Source organism: Hyla sarda, chromosome 10 (genome assembly GCF_029499605.1).
Source record: "Hyla sarda isolate aHylSar1 chromosome 10, aHylSar1.hap1, whole genome shotgun sequence".
NCBI lineage: Eukaryota > Metazoa > Chordata > Amphibia > Anura > Hylidae > Hyla > Hyla sarda.
The window spans coordinates 71,556,527-71,576,818 of record NC_079198.1 but is presented as its reverse complement, the minus strand read 5'-3'; the positions used below and the strand labels follow the sequence as shown (position 1 = coordinate 71,576,818).

The 20,292-nt window shown below is 40.7% G+C and overlaps 1 protein-coding gene across 3 annotated transcripts in view; it reads left to right on the top strand.

The window, feature by feature from the left end:
* Window positions 1-20,292, top strand: part of LOC130293729 (T-cell surface glycoprotein CD3 epsilon chain) — a 48,430-nt gene that overhangs the window by 26,574 nt on the left and 1,564 nt on the right. For 2 of the 3 annotated variants that reach the window (XM_056542763.1, XM_056542761.1), the window contains exons 5-7: window positions 7,602-7,763; window positions 7,854-7,897; window positions 8,565-9,343. In XM_056542763.1, the coding sequence (XP_056398738.1) occupies window positions 7,602-7,763; window positions 7,854-7,897; window positions 8,565-8,621 (263 nt within the window). In that variant the 3' untranslated portion in view covers window positions 8,622-9,343. Of the gene's footprint in view, window positions 1-7,601; window positions 7,764-7,853; window positions 7,898-8,564; window positions 9,344-20,292 lie in introns of those variants that run through there. The other variant, XM_056542764.1, reaches the window with a different exon arrangement.

The following is a 20,292-nucleotide window of genomic DNA, read 5'->3' as shown; positions in this document are numbered from 1 at the left end:
TGTTGATCGCTTTTTATTCATTTTTTATGATATAAAAAGTGACCAAAAATACACTATTTGGGACTTTGGAAATTTCTTGGCGCGTACGCCATTGACTGTGCGGTTTAATTAATGATATATTTTTAGAATTTGGACATTTCTGCAAGCGGTGATACACCACATGTTTATTTTTATTTTCATTTACATAGTTTTTTTTTTTTAATGGGAAAAGGGGGGTGATTCAAACTTTTATTAGGGGAGGTGTTAAATGATCTTTATTCACTTCCCCCCCCCCTTTTTTTTGGGCTCCCATATTGGGCTATAAGACTGCACACACTGATCTTTTACATTGATTACTGGTTTCTCATAGGCACCGCGATTATTGCCGCACGCTATTAGCCACGGGTCCCGGCCGTTGTTAGAGGCCGGGCCCGACCCGCTATGACATGGCCCCGCGTTATAGAAAGGGAAAGGACTCAGGACGTACCAGTACGTCCTTGGTCCTTAAAGGGTTAACAGGAAAAAAAATCCAGTTCATCCACCCTAATCCATTGAATCCGCTGTCATCCTCTACATACACGGATCTGAAACGAGAAGAAAAAAAACACAAAATATTGGTTAGTACATTTTTGGTGCTGTCCACTGGGGAGAGTGCCCATAATGCAGTGTATTTCCAAACAGGGAGCCTCCAATTGGTGCAAAACTACAACTCCCAGCATGCCCAGACAGCCTTTGGCTGTCTGGGCTTGCTGGGAGTTGTAGTTTAGCAACAGCTGGAGTCTCCCTATCTGGGAGGACACTGCCAGAAGGGTCTGTTCACATTATACAAAATGTACAGTGTGAACAGAGCCTCACAGAGTCTTACTAGCCTGGCTCCCGTCTGTAGCTCTGCCCCCTAATGATGTCATCACTAGGGGCGGAGCTATGCGGACCTGCCCTGGACTGGACGGAAGTATGTGGACTTCCTCTTCTGTATACACTATATACAGCTATCTATAGATAGCTGTATATAGTGTGTACCGCCCAAAGGGTTAACCTACACTGTCCAGCAGTGTGAGTTAACTCTTTCCTTGTTGGGCTTGCGCATAGCGCACAGCTCAGCAAGGGGTTAAGTGAGCCAGCAATGTGTATACTGCATACACACTGGAGGATCACTGTAAGTTCTTGCTGGGCAGTAGGTATACGATGTATGTATACTGCTGAGCATCAGCTGTTCTCCCGGCTCTGTAGCCGTGGGTACAGCTGAGTCCCGACATTCACATCAGGAGGATCGCAGCGGGTGTCAGGAGGAGTGACATCCGCTGTGATCTGTCCCTTACTGCAGGTACTACTGCTCCCAACGTGGAGCACACTCTGCTCCATGCTGGGAGCTGTAGTACCTGCATTAATAGACAGATCGCAGCGATTGTAACTTCTGACACCCGCTGTGATCCTCCTGTATAATGTGTAGATACGGCCACTCTTCTATGGTCCCCTGCACTGATGTATATATACACCTATTCATATTTCCTGCAGAGTTGTGATTGGCTGGAACCATCTGGCCAATCACAGTTCTCTGCAGGAAATATGAATAGGTGTATATATACGGCAGTGCAGGGGACCATAGAAGTGCGTCCGCATCTATACATTAGACAGGAGGATCGCAAGGGACCCCGGCGATCTTTCAATTAGTACAGGTAACTACTACTCCCATCATGGAACAGTGTGTTCCATGCTGGAAGTAGTAGTACTACCTAATAAATTAACAAACAAAAAAAAGTAAAAAACATGCACACACTACATTTTTATTATTGTTGGCTACATTTTTAGTGCCTTACCCGCCCACCAAAGTTAAAACCCACATGGCGTTTTTCTTGGCATTTTTTCACTCCCATAGACTTCTATTGGAGGAAAAACGCCAAGATTTTCCCGAAAAAACGCCAAAGTCTTGATAAGGGGACATTTTTTTAAAACTGCCAAGGAGCCCAAAAACGCCAAAAGGATTAAGAAAATGCCAAACTGAAAAACGCCATGTTGATATGGCATTTTGCAGTTAACTATTGACTTGCAGCTAACATCTGGCCGCAGCGTTTTTCCCCGCCAAAAGAACGCCATGCGGCAGAATGGGTGATTTTATTGGCGTTTTTGCCAAAGTGGAAACCTAGCCTAATAAATACAAAGAAAGAATAAAAAATTAATTACTTTGCAAAGGTATTCATAGCCCTTTAGATTGTAAATTAATTAAACCAATAGGCCCAGGACTATGGCAATCTCTATTAGATATTGGACCACAGACTAACACTATTAATATTCGTTTCAGACTAAGGCTAGGATCCCACTGAGGTTTTTGCACTGCGTTTTTTTAGGCTTAAAAACGCCAGAAAAACTGCCACTGTTTTTCCCTGCATTTTGGCGTTTTTTCTGGCATTTTTTCTGACGCTTTTATCTTTGTGTGGAATTTGCCTGTTTTGGCCCCTTTGGCGTTCTTTTTCCAAATTAGTTGGGTACCAAAAAATAAAATAAAAGGATGCAGTAGGGATGGAAAAAATTTATTTAACGAAATGTTTATTTTTTATAACAAAATTTTTATACATTTTTAATAAAGTGTGTGTTTCACTTTTTTTTTAGGTAGTGCTACTACTCCCAGCATGGAACAGACTGTTTCGTGATGGGAGTAGTAGTACCTGTACTAATAGACAGATCGCCCTTGGTGTTACTCCTGACACCAGATCCGATTGTCCATAATATAGAAGATGCGGAGCGGCTCTATACAGCGCTCACATCTCTGCACCATACTCCGGGAAGTGATGTGAATAGAACATCACTCATTCATATTCTCCGCCGAGAGTGGTAATTGGCAGGATGGTGGCAGCCAATCACAGCTCTCAGAGGGAAATATGAATGAGTGATGTTCTATTCATATCACTGGCCGGTGTGAGGTGGAAACCTGCGTTATACACACTAATATAACTCAGCCCTGGTTGGGAAACACTAGTATACACACACATAACAGGGACTACAACTCCCAGCATGTGTCATTCAGGAGTCCCCCCCCCCCTTCACACATAGAAATCATCTCCAGTCCGATATTCCCCAGCCCCTGCAAGTCTATAAATCCCCAGCCTGTGCAGTAAACACAGACAGAGCAGGGGAGGGGAGATGAGGGAGTCATGTACCTCCTCTCTCCCCTGCTCTGTGTTCTTTCTCCCGTACAGACCTGTGTCCTCCGAAGGCAGAGCAGGGAGAGGGGAGAGGAGGGGGGGCATGTACCTCCTCTCTCCCCTGCTCTTCCCTCCCACCCAGCTCTAGTTTCCAAAATTTTAAGCCCTTAAGGACCGGGCCATTTTACACCTTAGGACCGGAGCGTTTTTTGCAATTCTGACCACTGTCACTTTAAACATTAATAACTCTGGAATGCTTTTACTTATCATTCTGATTCCGAGACTGTTTTTGCATGGCATACTCTACTTTAACATAGAGGTAAAATTATGTGGCAACTTGCATCCTTTCATGGTGAAAAATCCCCACATTTGATGAAAAAAATGAAAATTTTGCATTTTTCTACATTTGAAGCTCTCTGCTTGTAAGGAAAATGGATATTCAAAATAAAAAAAATTTGGGATCACATATACAATATGTCTACTTTATGTTTGCATCATAAAATTGATGAGTTTTTACTTTTGGAAGACATCAGAGGGCTTCAAAGTTCAGCAGCAATTTTGAAATTTCTCACAAAATTTTCAAACTCTTTATTCAGTGACCAGTTCAGTTTTGAAGTGGATTTGAAGGGTCTTCATATTAGAAATACCCCACAAATGACCCCATTATAACAACTACACCCCCCAAAGTATTCAAAATGACATTCAGTAGGTGTTTTAACCCTTTAGGTGTTTCACAGGAATAGCAGCAAAGTGAAGGAGAAAATTTAAAATCTTAATTTTTTTACACTCGCATTTTCTTGTAGACCCAATTTATGAATTTTTGCAAGGGGTAAAAGGAGAACATTTTTACTGGTATTTGTAGCCCAATTTCTCTCGAGTAAGCACATACCTCATATGTCTATGTAAATTGTTCAGCGGGCGCAGTAGAGGGCTCAGAAGGGAAAGAGCGACAAGGGGATTTTGGAGAGAACATTTTTCTGAAATGGTTTTTGGGGGGCATGTCACCTTTAGGAAGCCCCTATGGGTGCCAGGACAGCAAAAAAGAAAACTCATGGCATTATATTTTGGAAACTAGACCCCTTGGGGAACATAACAAGGGGCAAAGTGAACCTTAATACCCCACAGGGGTTTCACGACTTTTGCATATGTAAAAAAAAAAAAATGTTACCTAAAATGCTTGTTTTCGCAAAAATTTTACATTTTTAACAAAGGGTTAAAGCAGAAAATACCCCCCAAAATGTACTGTGTGGTGCTTGGTGTAAAAAGTGTAGAACAGTAATAGAAAAAAAATTTAAAAAGCTGCGGCCCAAAAAAAAAAGGGTGGCAAACGCAGCTACCTGAACCCCTAATAGGACCCTGGGTAAGGGATCAGACCCTAATAGGACCCTGGGGGACCTATTAGGGGGTCAGGGGGGGATTTTTTTTTATAAAAAAAAAAAAAAAAAAAAGCTGCGGCCCAAAAAAAAACAGGGGTGGCAAACGCAGCTCCCTGAACCCCTAATAGGACCCAGGGTCAGGGATCAGACCCTAATAGGACGCTGGGGGACCTATTAGGGGGGAGGGGGGTACTTTTTTGACTTTTATTTCACTTTTTAACCATTTAAACTCCTACCTGTCCCTGCAATGATCTCGCCCTATTCTAAGGCTCCTGAGGGGGCTCCGGAGCTGCGAGGGGGGATCCACAGCTTCTTCTCCCTGCTGCACCCGCTGACTGAACGAAAACAGCGGGTCCAGCAGCGGGAAGGAGCCGTTAACCCCTCCTCTGCCGCTCTGCTATTGGCTGGACGATCGCCGGCCAATAGCAGCATAGCAGCGTGAATTGTACACCGCCGATCACCATTTATTTCCAGGTCATCGGGTCACAAGTGACCCGAATGACCCGAATCGCTGAAGATCGCTTGCGTGATTTCACAAGCGATATCCGGCGATCACCGACATGCAGGGGTCCCGGGACCCCCCTCGGCATTTGCACGGCATGCCTGCTGAAAGATTTCAGCAGACATGCCGTTCTGATCTCTGCCCGGCGCACGGCAGAGACCGGAAATACAACGGGACGTTCTCTAACGTCCTTGGGCATTAAAGCCCAGGTAGCGGGGACGTTCCAGAACGTCCTATGTCCTAAAGAGGTTAAGAGAGTTGAGGGGAGGAGTGGACGCAAGTCTGCACGGGGCGCAAATTTCCATCTCACACCAGCGGGAGTATAGTGCAGAGATGCGGAGCGCAGGAGAAAGCCGCTCCGCATCTCTGCAATAGAAAGGACGATCACAGCGGATGTCAGGAGTGATACCCACTGTGATCTTTTCTTAACTTCGGGTACTTCAGCTCCCAACATGGAGCACACTCTTCTCCATGCTGGGAGTTGTAGTACCTGCATTAATAGACAGATCACAGCGAGTGTCACTCCAGACACCCGCTGTGATCCTCCTCCTGTATAATGTATAGATACGGGTGGCTGCTCTTCTATGGTCCCCTGCACTGACGTATATGTACACATATTCATATTTCCCACAGAGAGTTGTGATTGGCTGGAACCATCTGGCCAATCACAGCTCTGCGGGAAATATGAATAGGTGCATATATACGGCAGTGCAGGGGACCATAGAAGAGCGGCCGGCCACATCTATACATTATACAGGAGGATCGCAACGGACCCGGGGAGATCTGTCAATTAGTACAGGTACTACTACTCCCATCATGGAACAGTGTGTGGGTGTGGTAGTACTACCTAAAAAACATTTTTATTATTGTCGACTACATTTTTATTGCACTGCCCGCCCACATAAATTGATCCCTGTTTAAAAATGAATAAAAATGTTGTTATAAAAAAGATACATTTCGTTAAATACAATTTTTTCCATCACTACTGTATCTTTTTTTTTTTTTTTTTTTTTTAATGGTACCCTACAAAATTTTAATAAAAACGGTATCTCCATCACTTTTTTTGGATCCAAATAGAATAAAAACCGCCTGCAAAAACGCCAAAGTTAAAACCAACATGACGTTTTTCTTGGCATTTTTGCTCTCCCATAGACTTCTATGGGAGGAAAGCACCACGATTTCTGTTCTAAAAACGCCAAACTAGGTTTTGTCGGGCATTTTGGAAAACCAGCCTCTGAGCCCAAAATAGCTGAAAAAGACCAAAAGAATAAAAAAAAAAAAGCCAAACTGAAAAACGACAAGTGGATCTGGCATTTTGCAGTTTACTATTGACTTGCAGCTAACATCTGGACGCGGCGTTTTTTCGCAGAAAAGATGCCCGCAAAATAGGCGTTTTTTTATAGTGTTTTTGCATGAAAATCCTCCTAAAGAATTTATATTTATGCAAAATCTTTAATTAAAAAAAAAGACAGCCTGTAAAATCAAATATCCAATGTGCCCAGCATTATTATTATTATTATTATTATTATTATTATTATTATTATTATTATTATTGGTCTTTGGTACCTTGTATTAGTGAGCTCTGGTATCCAGTGATCCCTACATGATCCCAACTTACCCTCTAACTATAATTCAGCAATCCCCACCACAGCCCATGGGAAAGCTACAATTTGAGGATGAACTAAGAGTGTTAGGACTGAATAAGGGTGCATTCACACCACGTTTTTCAATGCGAAAACCGTACAGAACCGTATTGAAAATTGTATGCATTGACTCTCCATTGAAAACCGTATGCCAAAAGATGCATCAGGTTGTGTCCGTTTTGCATCCTGTACGGTTTTGTCAGTTTTTTTTTTTTTCCGTACCCAAAACTGTAGTCTACCACGTTTTTTGTTCCGGGTGAAAAACTGTATTAAACAGTATACGTTTTTTTTTAACATGGGAGTCAATGGGAACTGTACAGAACCGTGTGTGCGTACGGTTTCATACGGTTTTCATCATACGGGTTTTGACTTTGCACAGTTATTTTTCTTGGAATTTCAGTCAAACAAGTGAAACTTTATTAAAAACGGAATGAAAAGTTAAAAACGTATACGTTTTTTTCTTACAAAACGGATGCAACCGGACATCATTTTTCAAACCGTATACGGTTTTTAACTGTATACAGGTTGAAATTTGTACACACGTTTTGATACAGTTTAGTCAGGTTTTGAGGAATCCGTTTTTCATCAAAAACCTGATGCGGGAACTGCATTGCAAAAACGTGGTGTGAATGCAACCTTACACAGCCCTATGCCTGTCTATTAGGAGCACCTATCAATAGCATATCAGTACCATAGGATCATACCAATAAAGTTCATGAGCCTGTCTTCAATCGTTTCAGTTCTCTGGTGTTTAGTATACCCCAGTTTCACACTGGAACCATGGCTCCTGTCGATTATTTTAAACGTGTATCTTATACTATGAACAATCTGTCCTCCATTTTTAATTTATGCTAAATAGTCTGCAGAATTTCTTGTCTCAGTGTAAATCCCTTCTTCTTGTGCTGCATATAGTAATGTATATAAACCCACATCTAAATGTATTTTTTACTTTTTGTTGCAGTATGTGAAACCTGCACTGAGGTCACTGTTGCGATGTTGGTTATTTTTGTGATTGCCGATTGCCTGATCACAATAGGAGTTTGTCTTATTGTGTATATGTTCTGCAAGAGAAAACCTGGTCAAGTCAGAGAGAGTGGATATAGTAAAGGAGCTCGCAATAAAGGTACGCACGTGATAAAGCACAAAAGGCTGTCTGTAAATCTCTTTTCTGCTTGCTGCGAGTAAATACTATGATCGTTTTTTCATCACACAGGAAACAAAGAACGTCCCCCACCTGTTCCCAATCCTGATTATGAGGTAAATAGAAGAGGGGGGGGCATTAGCATGTCTGGCGGGATATCATGGGGATGACCTTGGGTTGGCTTAATATACATAATATTGTTGTCCAGAATTAGAAAAGACCATGTTTAGGGCCACTTTTAGTACATTCTCAATGAACAATAGGTCTTTTTGCTTTCTTCATGCAATAAAAGAGGTTATCCGAGGTTAGAAAAATATAAATGCTCTTTTCTAAAAACAGCGCCACATCTTTCTTTAGGTTGTGTGTGGTATTACAGCTCAGTTCCAATCAATGGAACAGAGCTGCAATACAACACACAAACTGTGGATATGAGTGTTGCTGTTATTTTAATCTTGGAAAACCCCAGTGGATAACCTTGATCATCTATCTACTGCTGTTTTTAGACATCTTTTCCTCATCATTACCATGACTACAGTGAGGAAGAGTTGTATGGAGCGGCTCTTGAGCTTCATGTTGCCGTTCTACACAACTCTCTGCATGATATAGTAAGCTGTGTAAGAGCACTCACCGTACAAATCCTCCTCACTGTGGATATACTGTTTGAAATGGATGGGGAACAATCATGTTCCAACTGATCCATCAGAAATCACTTATTCAATGGGAACATAAATGACTGGGCCATATATTGTCATCTAATATTTTTTTTATTTTTTTTTTTTATAGCCAATCCAGAAAAGAAGACAAGATGTATACGATGGATTAAACCAAGGCTTAAAATAATTTTGTCAATCTGCTCTTGCTTTTGTTTGTTTTTTCTCCCAAGTTCACATGTAAAAAGATTATATTATCAAGTCTTTGTAAACTCATAGCAATCTCTCACAGTCTCATCATACACATCCAGGCTCAGGCTAAGTTTCTACCTGTTTTATTTTATTTATTTTTTTAAATGCCAAGAAAAAGGCCAATTCTGACGCATGGCGTTTTTTCAGCCAAGATGCGGCCAGATGTTAGCTGTAAATCAATGAGAAATTGCAAAATTCTTTTTCCACTTGGTGTTTTTCAGTTCGGCTTTTTTTTATCCTCTTGGAGATTTTTTTCACTCGTTTTTCGTTTTGCAAAATCACAGCATGTTGAGCCACTGGCGTTTTTTTCCCCTGAAATCGTGGCGTTTTTCTCCCATAGAAGTCTATGGGAGTAAAAATCGCCATGTGGGTTTTAACATTGGTGTTTTATCAGGCGGTTTCTATTCTCTTTTGGACTTTAGGGATCCAAAAAAGTGATGGAGATACCTTTTTTAATAAAATTTTGTAGGGTACCATTTAAAAAAAATTATAAAAAAAATATATAGTAGTGATGGAAAAAATTGTATTTAACGAAATTTATCTTTTTTATAACAACATTTTTATTCATTTTTAAACAGGGATCAATTCATGTGGGCGGGCAGGGCACTAAAAAATATAGCCGATAATAATAAAAATGTAGTGTGTGTGTGTTTTTCACTTTTTATTCTTTATTTTTTAGGTGGTACTACTACTCCCAGCATTGAACACACACTGTTTCATAATGGGAGTAATAGTACCTGTACTAATTGACAGATCGCCCCGGGTTCCGTTGTGATCCTCCTGTATAATGTATAGATGCGGTCGGCTGCTCTTCTATGGTCCCCTGCACTGCTGTATATATACACCTATTCATATTTCCTGCATAGAGCTGTGATTGGCCAGATAGTTCCAGCCAGTCACAACTCTCTGTGGGAAATATGAATAGGTGTAAATATACGTCAGTGCAGGGGACCATAGAAGAGCAGCCGGCCGCATCTATACATTATACAGGAGGATCACAGTGGGTGTCAGAAGTGACATCCGCTGTGATCTTTCCTTAACTGCAGGTACTACAGCTCCCAACATGGAACAGAGCGTGCTCCATGATGGGAGTAGTAGTATCTGCAGTTAAGAAAAGATCACAGCGGGTGTCACTCCTGAAATCCGCTGTGATCGTCCTATCTATTGCAAAGATGTGGAGCGGCTCCATACAGCGCTCGCATCTCTGCTCTGTACTCCGCCCAGTGATATGAATAGAACATCACTCATTCATATTTCCCTCTGAGAGCTGTGATTGGCTGCCACTATCCGGCCAATCCCCACTCTGGGTGGAAAATATGAATGAGTGATGTTCTATTCACATCACTGGCCAGAGTACAGAGCAGAGATGTGAGCGCTGTATAGAGCCGCTCCGCATCTCTGCTATATTATGGATGATCGCATCAGTCGATATGTCTATTAGTACAGGTACTACTACTCCCATCATGTTCCATGCTGGGAGTAGTAGTACTACCTAAAAAAAAAAAAAAAGAGAGGAAAAAAAGTGAAACACACATACACACTTTATTAAAAATGTATTTAAATTTTGTTATAAAAAATATAAAGTTAAATAATTTTTTTTCCACCATTACTGCACCCTTTTTTTGTTTTTCCTTTTGGTACCCAACAAAATTTGGGTACCAAAACAAAAACGCGAAAGAGGCCAAAAATGCAATTTTCACACATATGATAAAACACCAGAAAAAACACCAGAAAAAAACGCCAGACGCAGAAAATTGCACTTGCGTTTTTTCAGGCGTTATTTTCGAACAAAAAAATGCAGAACAAAAAAACAAGGAGAAACTTAGCCTAAGCCAAGTCTGCATATGTTCTCACTATAGAGGAGGGGGCATAAACTGTTTCCAGACCTCTCTGGAGGTGGCTTATCCACCTGTGAACTACAGAATTGACATCTGCCTTATGGGGGAGTCAGGATGCCACAGTAGTATAGAAGGGATACCTTTCGTCAATCCGCCCATGCCCCCTTTTCTAACAGAGCCACAGAGCCTCTCTAGGGCTAGGATTCCACTTGGTTTTTTATGCTGTGTTTTTTTGGGATTAAAAAAAAACTAATTTTTTTCTTGCATTTTTTCTTTTGTGTGGAAATTGCACCTTGGCAGGTTTTTTTGGTACCCAAAATTTGTTGGGTACCAAAAAATAAAAATAAAAAAGGATGCAGCAGTGATGGAAATTTTTTTTAATAAAACGAAATGTATATATTTTATAACAAAATGTTTATTATTTTTTTAATAAAGTGTGGGTGTTTCACTTTTTTTTCTCTATTTTTTACATTTTTTAGGTAGTACTACTACTCCCAGCATGGAACAGTAGTAGGGAGTAGTAGTACCTGTTCTATAACATATCGCCCCGGGTGTCAGTCCTGACACCCGATGCGATCGTTCATAATATAGCAGAGATGCGGCTCTATACAGCGCTTGCATCTCTGCTCTGTACTCTGGCCAGTGATGTGAATAGAACATCATTCATATTTTTTGCCCAGAGCTGTTATTGGCCGGATGGTTGCAGCCAATCACAGCTCTGAGTGAGTGGCCGGCCAGAGTATAGTGAGAAGATGCGAGCGCAGGAGAATGCCGCTATGCATCTCTGCTATAGACAAGACGATCACAGCGGGTGTCAGTAGTGATACCCACTGTGATCTTTCCTTAACTGCAAGTACTACTACTCCCAACATGGAGCACACTCTGCTCCATGCTGGGAGCTGTAGTACCTGCATTAATAGACAGATCGCAGCGAGTGTAACTTCTGACACCCGCTGCGATCTGTCTATTAATGCAGGTACTACAGCTCCCAGCATGAAGCAGAGTGTGCTCCATGTTGGGAGCAGTAGTACCTCCAGTTAAGGAAACATCACAGCGAATGCCACAACTGACACCCGCTGTGATCCTCCTGTATAATGTATAGATACTGCCGCACTTCTATGGTCCCCAGCACGGCAGTATATACACATATTCATATATCCCACAGAGAGCTGTGATTGGCTGGAACCATCTGACCAATCACAGCTCTCTGTGGGAAATATGAATAGATGTATATATACGGCCGTGCAGGGGACCATAGATGAGCGGCCGCCCGCATCTATACATTATACAGGAGGATCGCAATGGGCGATCTGTCTATTAGTACAGGTACTACTACTCCCATCATGGAACAGTGTGTTCCATGCTGGGAGTAGTAGTACTACCTAGTAGTACTACCTAAAAAACATAAATTGATCCCTGTTTAAAAAGTAATAAAAATATTGTTATAAAAAAAGATACATTTCGTTAGATACAATTTTTTCCTTCACTACTGTATTTGTATTTATTTTTTTAATGGTACCCTACGAAATTTTATTAAAAAAAAGGTATCTCCATCACTTTTTTGGATCGCTAAAGTCCAAAAAAGAATGAAAACCGCCTGCAAAAACGCCAAAGTTAAAACCCACACATTGTTTTTCTTGGCATTCTTTCCCTCCCATAGACTTTTATGGGAGAAAAGCGCCATGATTTTGACAAAAAAAATCGCAGTGGCTCAACATGCTGCGATTACCAACAATCAGAAAAACACCAAAAAAGAGTGAAAAAACGCCAAAAGGATTAAAAAACGCCAAAGTGAAAAACACCAAAAGGAATAAGAATTTTGTGATTTCTCATTGATTCACAGCTAACATCTGGCCGCAGCGTTTTTTGGCCGAAAAAACACCATGCGGCAGAATTGGCGTTTTTCTTGGCGTTTTTCTCCCCAAAAAAAACAAGTGGAATTCCAGCCTAGGGCAAATCCCTCTCTCTTACATTCACTCATGTAGTTTCCTAAATGAAAGTGAATGTTTATAGTGCCCCCCCCCCCCCCCAGATAATATGTAAACATGTCTCGACAACTTAGCCCGCGCAGCAGAATGCCTTATAGTAAAGCAAACAGTAATGTATCATTTAATAAAGCTTTATAAATAGAAGTAATCATATATTCAAACATGTTTCATATAGAAGGAGATTTATCATTCTTTTCAAACGTATGGCTTATACATGACAATTTTTTTTTTACTTACTTTTGCTTATATGCGACCTATTTATCAAATAGTCGCACAACCTTGATGAATAAATCGCATGTAAGCAAAACCCGGGAAACCCGCTTGCAAAAGCATTTTTTAAAGCAGAAAAGTTTCCCCTTATGTTAATAGCCAAAGTTCTTTATCTACCCTTTATTACCAGTAATGTTGCTAGAGAGTGACGGGGGAGGGGGTGCATACCGCATCAGGTGACACCCTGACTGGCCTGCCTGGAACTAAATAGCTGCACTCCAACTGTGCCGCAACAACCCATCCACCCTCCTCAGAAAAATATTAAAAACATGCTGCACCATGAATATCCGTACTCTGGAGGCTATTTTGTTTGATTTTGAGCCATTCTTTTGTGACATTGGTAGGCGGAGGCGCTGCGCTGAGGCTGGAGTTTATGTCAGGAAGGAAGACAGAGCAGGACCAACAGGCACATTTACGTAGTCTGTAAAAATTCTTATACAATTATTTTGTGCCTTATTCTATTTTAACATAACATTAATTTTAAAATGTGGTGGGTACGCCAACATGTACATGTCCTAAAATTAACAAGGTGTGCAGTGTGTATTTTCAACCTTAAAATTAATAGAGTTATTAGTTATATAATTTTTTTTTCTATAATTAACATTAACATTAAAGGGGTAGTCCAGTGGTGAAAAACGTATCCCCTATCCCGTACAGGAGATCGCGGGCGGATAAGTTTTTCACCACTGGATATCTTCTTTAATGTAGTAGCTCTGTTTCATGATGCAGAACAAAAACTGTTGTTAAAGTGGGTGTTTAATTTTCTGTGGACGTATGCACTTTCTGTAAGCCAGGTTGGATCTGGAATACATATGCGACTTTTAAATGGAGATGCGACTTTATTTTTCAATACATGACCACTGCAAAGTAAAAAAAAAAAATTACTACGTGAGCAGATTTCAGAAATGTGTTTTGAAATAAGCAAAAATAAAAAAGTCGCAGCATGTATAGAAAAGTTTAAAAAAATGCAAAAAAATATCTACTAGGGAGCTTGATAAATCTCCTTTAGAATTGTTTTTACATTTATAGGGATAAATACATTTTACATAGTTATTGGAACATATATCAAAATATTTTTTATAAAAGATAAGTGCAAGGTTAAATGCATTTTAGATTTTGATACAGTCATTGAATAACATTCATAAGACGCTAGTACATCGTAGAGTATAATTACATTAATATCATATATTTATTTACAGGGATAACCAAGCAGCTTGTAATAAAGGCACAGTTCTTTTTTTTAGGAAGCAGGCTTCCTTGTGTTATACCAGCCGGAGAAGTTTGTATTGGAAGGATTCTGCATTTAGGGTTCCAGAGGAGCTGTTCAAATGCATTTTTAAACCATCCAGCGCCTCTCTAGTAGTCGAATTAGCAACCACAGTAGATGGTATATTCAGCTCAGCCATGGCATGCATAAATGTATCCAATCCAGGGGGTATCTAGTTTTTTTAGCAGACTATGACTCTGAGTTGTATTTCTCACCAAGTCCACCATGTTAGATCTGGGTACAACATTTCCTTTGTAAATAAATTCACCTCGCTCATTCAATGCTGTAATGTTGTATTCAGTAGAAGAACGGAGCACTCACCCAGAACTTGCTAATAATAGCTTCTTTATTGTTCATTAGAAAATGCGGGATACAGTGTACAGGGGGGCAGGTGGTGAGGACGCGGGGGTATTGTCTGGCGACAGGCCGTTATTGCGCCGAGGCGCTTCATCAGGCCATGCTTTTAACTGGCCTGACGAAGCACCTCGGCGCGATAACAGCCTGAACTGACTGAAGTGAACTGGAAATACACAAAAGGCCATCACACAGTCAACAGAAACACAACAGCTTATGCCAGACTAGAACTGTACTCACTTCTTGACAGATTTCATGAGAGATGCCTTTATCATGACACAGATTCTGTCATTTTTGTGCATCGCGAGGGTGACTTTAATCTGCCTTTAGGCGATTGTTTGGTGGAATTAACCAGTGAAATTTCCGATGACTCACACATCACAGAATTTGTCTCAGCCAGACCAAAAACCTATGGCTACAAACTCAATACAGGTAAAACAGTCTTAAAGGTGAAGGGTATAACACTAAATGTTGCAAACACACAGGTTATTAATTTTGATAGCCTAAAGGATTTAGTTTTGGACTATCCCCGTAAATCCTCCTCTGAGACCCAAAAACGTAGCTAGGTGTTGAAACAAGACCGCTGCGCAAGACGCAAAGATCCTTTGCTTCTAGTGCTTTTATCACGTCATTACATCTCTATTTTTCAGACGAGCTAGCACCCCTTTTTAAGAATCTCAGGATCAGTGAACCCGACGGTCTGCGCGAAACTCAAGAGCGCAATTAAACACAGCGCGTATAAGACAGTGACACCGATACCAGTCATCTATTAATATCGTGGACACGAGGTTACAACATCCTTTTTCATGTATTTTAGCAGGCCCCTCCAATTCTGGAAAGAGTTATTTTGTAAAAGAGCCGCTGTTAAATAGTGCTACTTATTTAACCCCTTAACAATGCAGGATGTAAATGTACTGTGGTACTTAACGCACCAGGACGTACATTTACGTCCTATACATAACCGCGAGCATCGTAGCGATGCTTGGATCATGCGCGGCAGGTCCCGGCTGCTGATAGCAGCCAGGGATCCGCCAGTAATGGCGGACATCCACGATCGCGCGGATGTCTGCCATTTCCCCTCTGAGGCCATAATCAATACAGATCACGGCATCTGCAACAGTGCGGTCACTAAAATGGATGATTGGATCGCCCGCAGCGCTGCCACGGTGATCCCATCATCCAGAACGGCAGACAGAGATCTCGTCACCTGCCTTCGCTGCCTTCCACGGGTCTTCTGCTCTGGTATGAGATCGAGCAGACCAGAGCAGAAGATGACTGATCATACTGATCAGTGCTATGTCCTATGCCTAGCACTGAACAGTATTAGCAATCAAATGATTGCTATAATTAATCCCCTATGGGAACTATTAAAGTGTAAAAAAATAAATAAATAAAAGTAAAACAAGTAAAAAAAAAAAAAAGTTAAAATAAATGTGAAAAATTCCCTCCCCCAATAAAAATGTAAATTGTCCCATTTTCCCCATTTCACCCCCAAAAAGTGTAATAAAAAAATTTTATAAACATATTTGGTATCGCCACGTGCATAAATATCCGAACTATTAAAATATAATGTTTATGATACCGTACAGTGAACGGCGAGAACGTTGCTGCTTTTTAGAATATTTTATTCCCAAAAAAATTATAAAAAATGTATTAAAAGTTTTATTTATGCAAATATGGTATCAATAAAAATTAAAGATCATAGCACAAAAAAAGAGCCCTCATACCGCCGCTTATATGGAAAAATGAAAAAGTTATAGGTCTTCTAAATAGGGGATTTTAAATGTACTATTTTGGTTAAAAAGTTTGCGATTTTTTTTCAGCGCAACAGTAATAGAAAAGTATGTTATCATGGTATCATTTTAATTGTATTGACCCAAAGAATAAAGAACACATGTCATTATTACAATAAATTGTACGGCGTGAAAACAAAACCTTCCAAAATTTGCTAAATTGCAGTTTTCTTTTTAATTTTCCCACACAAATAGTATTTTTTTGGTTGCGCCAAACAACCTAGTCTGTGGATGAAAATATAAAAGTTATAATTTTTTGAAGGCGAGGAGGGGTACTCAGGTGGTTAAAGGGGTACTCCGGTGGTTAATTTTTTTGACTATATGGCATCTTCTTTGTAAGTTTAGTTTTTTTGCAATATACATGTGTTATGTGTTTTGGCAGCGTGTATGTGTTTTTCTTACCTGTTTGTTGGGCAGGAAGTTCTGTAGTTCAGAGGGTTTTCTTTTACTGTTGTCCACAGTTCTGAGTCTGTTGTGGACAAGATGTCACAGCACTTTTTTTTTCTTTGTCTGCATGAGAGGAATAAGCCACGCCCCCTCATCTCATCCAGCTGAGTACACAGCTCCTCACCTCCCCTCCCCCTGCTCTGTATTCTGAAGATGTAGGTCTGCACAGGAGAAGGAACACAGAGAAGATAAGTGTTATCTGAAGGGGAGGATGAGAAGGTGCACGGGCTGGGGATGTATGGACTGCAGGGGAATAAATCTCATACTGGGAATGATCTCTATGGGGGAGATTTATCAAAACCTGTGCAGAGGAAAACTTGCCCAGTTGCCCATAGCAACCTATGAGATTGCTTCTTTCATTTTTCACAGGCCTTCATAAAAATGAAAACAGCAAGCTGATTGGTTGCTATGGGCAACTGGGCAAGTTTTCCCTCTGCACAGGTTTTGACTCCTGAATGACACATGCTGGGAGTTGTAGTCCCTTTTGTGTGTGTATGACAGTGTATCCCAACCAAGGCTGATTATATTAGTGTGCTGTGTATAAGGGGGCTGACCCGGGAAAATAGTAGGATGGGTAAAGGGCGGAACAAACAAACAAAAAGGAGCCACCCCAAACCAGCAAGGCATGTGGCATGCTGGGATTTGTAGTTTTCAGCACAGCAAGAAGCAGGAAATAGAAGCAAAGATAGGAAAACAAAGTGGGGGATAAAAAGAAAACAAAGAACGGAAATAGAGTAGGCTAAACAACAAGAATAGAAATTAAACAAAACAAATAGGGTAAGTCAAAAACGGGAAAAACACGTTGACCACCGGAGTACCCCTTTAAGGCCAAAAGGGGCTGAGTCCTTAAGGGGTTAACACACAAGCCCGACAATATTGTTTGGTTTTATGCGTTTTGGCAAAAACTGTATGATGACCTGTCTCGTTCTTTTCCTAACATTAGGTTTATAGAAGGACTACCACATACATTTAGGGTACGTTCCCACACAGCGTATTTGCTGCGTATTTGCTGCTGCGTATTTTATTTTCCCTGTTGAAGTCAATGGGTAGGAAAATACGCAGCACCAAATACGCAGCAAATACGCAGCAAATACGCAGCAGAATACGCCATGTGGGAATGCACCCTTATAGAGGATGATCTGTTTACACCTGACAAGGTAAATTTGACCATTGTTGATGATCTCATGGAGAGCGCTAGCGAGAATAATGAAATAGAAAAAGCATTTGCCAAATATATAAATCACAGGAATCTAAGTATATTATATTTAGTGCAAAATATATTTTGTCAGGGTAAAATGAGTAGAACCATGAATTTAAATACCAAGTACATGGTTCATTTCAATAATCCACGTGATAAATTGCCCATTTCTTTTTAGAAGCTTTTGAGGATGCTACAAAAGAACCTTTATGGTTGAAAAGAACCTTATGGTTGATTTAAGGGCAAACACCCCCGAGCAGTATCGTTTAAGATCAGGCTTCTTTCCCCCATCTTTACCTGCTGTGTAAATTCAAAAGAAATCCCTCCTGTTGCACATTCAATGTGCTGTACATAGTAGTGTCAAGACATCTGAGAGATTAAGGCGTAATTGGGCACTTTTAAAAACCCTGGTTAAAGCCAGCTAGAAAATCTATATTGCGACATGGGGGCGAGGATTTAATATCCGCCATAGGGGAAATCACTCTGAATATCTTGAAAGGGAGAATACCTCTAAAAAAGTGGCAGAAAAATATACAAAAAAAGTGGCGTAGAGCTATAAAGAAGATACGGTAAGTGATAGGTCCTTGCCCATAAAGAAAAAGAAGCGCTTAGTGAACCAAACAGGAGGGTTCATAGGACCACTATTGGGATTTGCAATTCCTTTAATAACAAGTCTACTTTTTAACAAATAATGGATCATGTGGAGAAAATGTACTTGGTGCCCAAACACAAACTCAACAAGCTAAGTCAGACTGTTACACCTACACCTAACATACACCAGAGTGTAATACAGCGTCTGGATGGGGAGATTAGCAGTATTTTACACCGTGGTGACTTGTCAGATGATGTGAAAATTAAGAGATACTCTGAAATACTGCAAAGATACTTCGTTCTTGAGAAAGAGCTAGCAACTTTAAATCTTGTTGCTCCTAGTATTTCTGATCATCAGCAATTAGCAAATGTATCCTCTGATAAAGGTGCTGCTATCAATGAAATTGTCATGTCAACCCCCCGATTTAAGAAAAATGCTAAACTTTTGCTAAGTAGGCTGCTACAGAACAACGACATTACAGCACTCAGAGTCATAGTCTGCTAAAAAAAAAAAAAAATACCACCTGGATTGGATACATTTATGCATGCCATGGCTGAGCTGAATATACCCTCTACTGATGTTGGTAATTTGTTTACCAGAGAGGCGCTGGATGGTTTAAAAATTGATTTGAACGGCGTCTCTGGAACCCTAACCCCTAAATTCAGAATCCTTCCAATACGGACTTCTCCGGCTTGTATAACACAAGGAAGCCTGTTTTCTAAGCTGCTTGGTTATACCTGTAAATAAATATATGATATTAATGTAATTTTACTCTATGATGTACTAGTGTCTTATGAATGTTATTCAATGACCGTATCAATATCTAAAATGCATTTAACCTTGTCTGCCCCCTCTATCATAGCCAGCACTCTGCTCCACCCATTCGGCCCAGGTGTTTTCAATTAGCTGGAGACTGCATAAGGGTTTCCTCCTAGCATTCTCCTGGGTCTCTGGCAAGGAGCACTTGGTAGTTATTCACATTGGTGTGGTTGTACTGTGGCGGATCATTGTTACTGTGGTGCTCTGTCTGTGGGGTGGTGTGGCCCGGACCCAGGGGCTTGGTCGGGCAGCAGTGGGGCTGCCTGGCCACTGGGTCGCTCCCCCTGTGGACATGGTGTTGCAGTGGTGGTGGCCGCCGCCCGGCGCTACACCAATGTTGGGTTAAGGACCCACTCTAAATAGGTGGCCTTGACGTGGCGAGTGGGCTTGTACTTTTTTTTATCAAAATGTATACTAACAACCTGTTAGTGTTTGAATTTATGCTGAGAAGCAAGTACCGTAATCAAAATCAAAATTGTGGATGTATGGCTTTGTTTTCTTTTTCTCTATTTCTGTTCAACATTTAACCTTTCCCTTATCTTTTATTAAAAAAAAAAAAATGTTTATATATATGTTTCAATATCTATATAAAATGTATTTATCCCTATAAATGTAGAAACAATTCTATGAAACATGTTTGAATATATGATTACTTCTATTAATAAAGCTTTCTCAAATGATACATTACTGTCTGTTTTACTATAAGGCATTCTGCTGTGCAGACTTGTCGGGACATGTTTACATATTACTTGGGGGGGCACACCATAAACATTCACTTCCATTTAGGAAACTACATGAGTGAATGTGAGAGAAAAGGGGGCAAAGCTATGCAGGGAAGGGGGCGTGGCCTAGAGAGGCTCTGTTAGAAAAGGGGGCATGGCACCTGTCACTTTTACTTCCAGTGGGTGGTTTGACGAAAGGTATCCCTTCTACACTACTTGCCACCATACACTTTAGATGGTTGGGCAGTCCCACTGAAATTGCCATTTTCGGAAGAGTCAATTCTTGTGTATGGTCAGTTTCAGACAGTTTTCATCTTACAC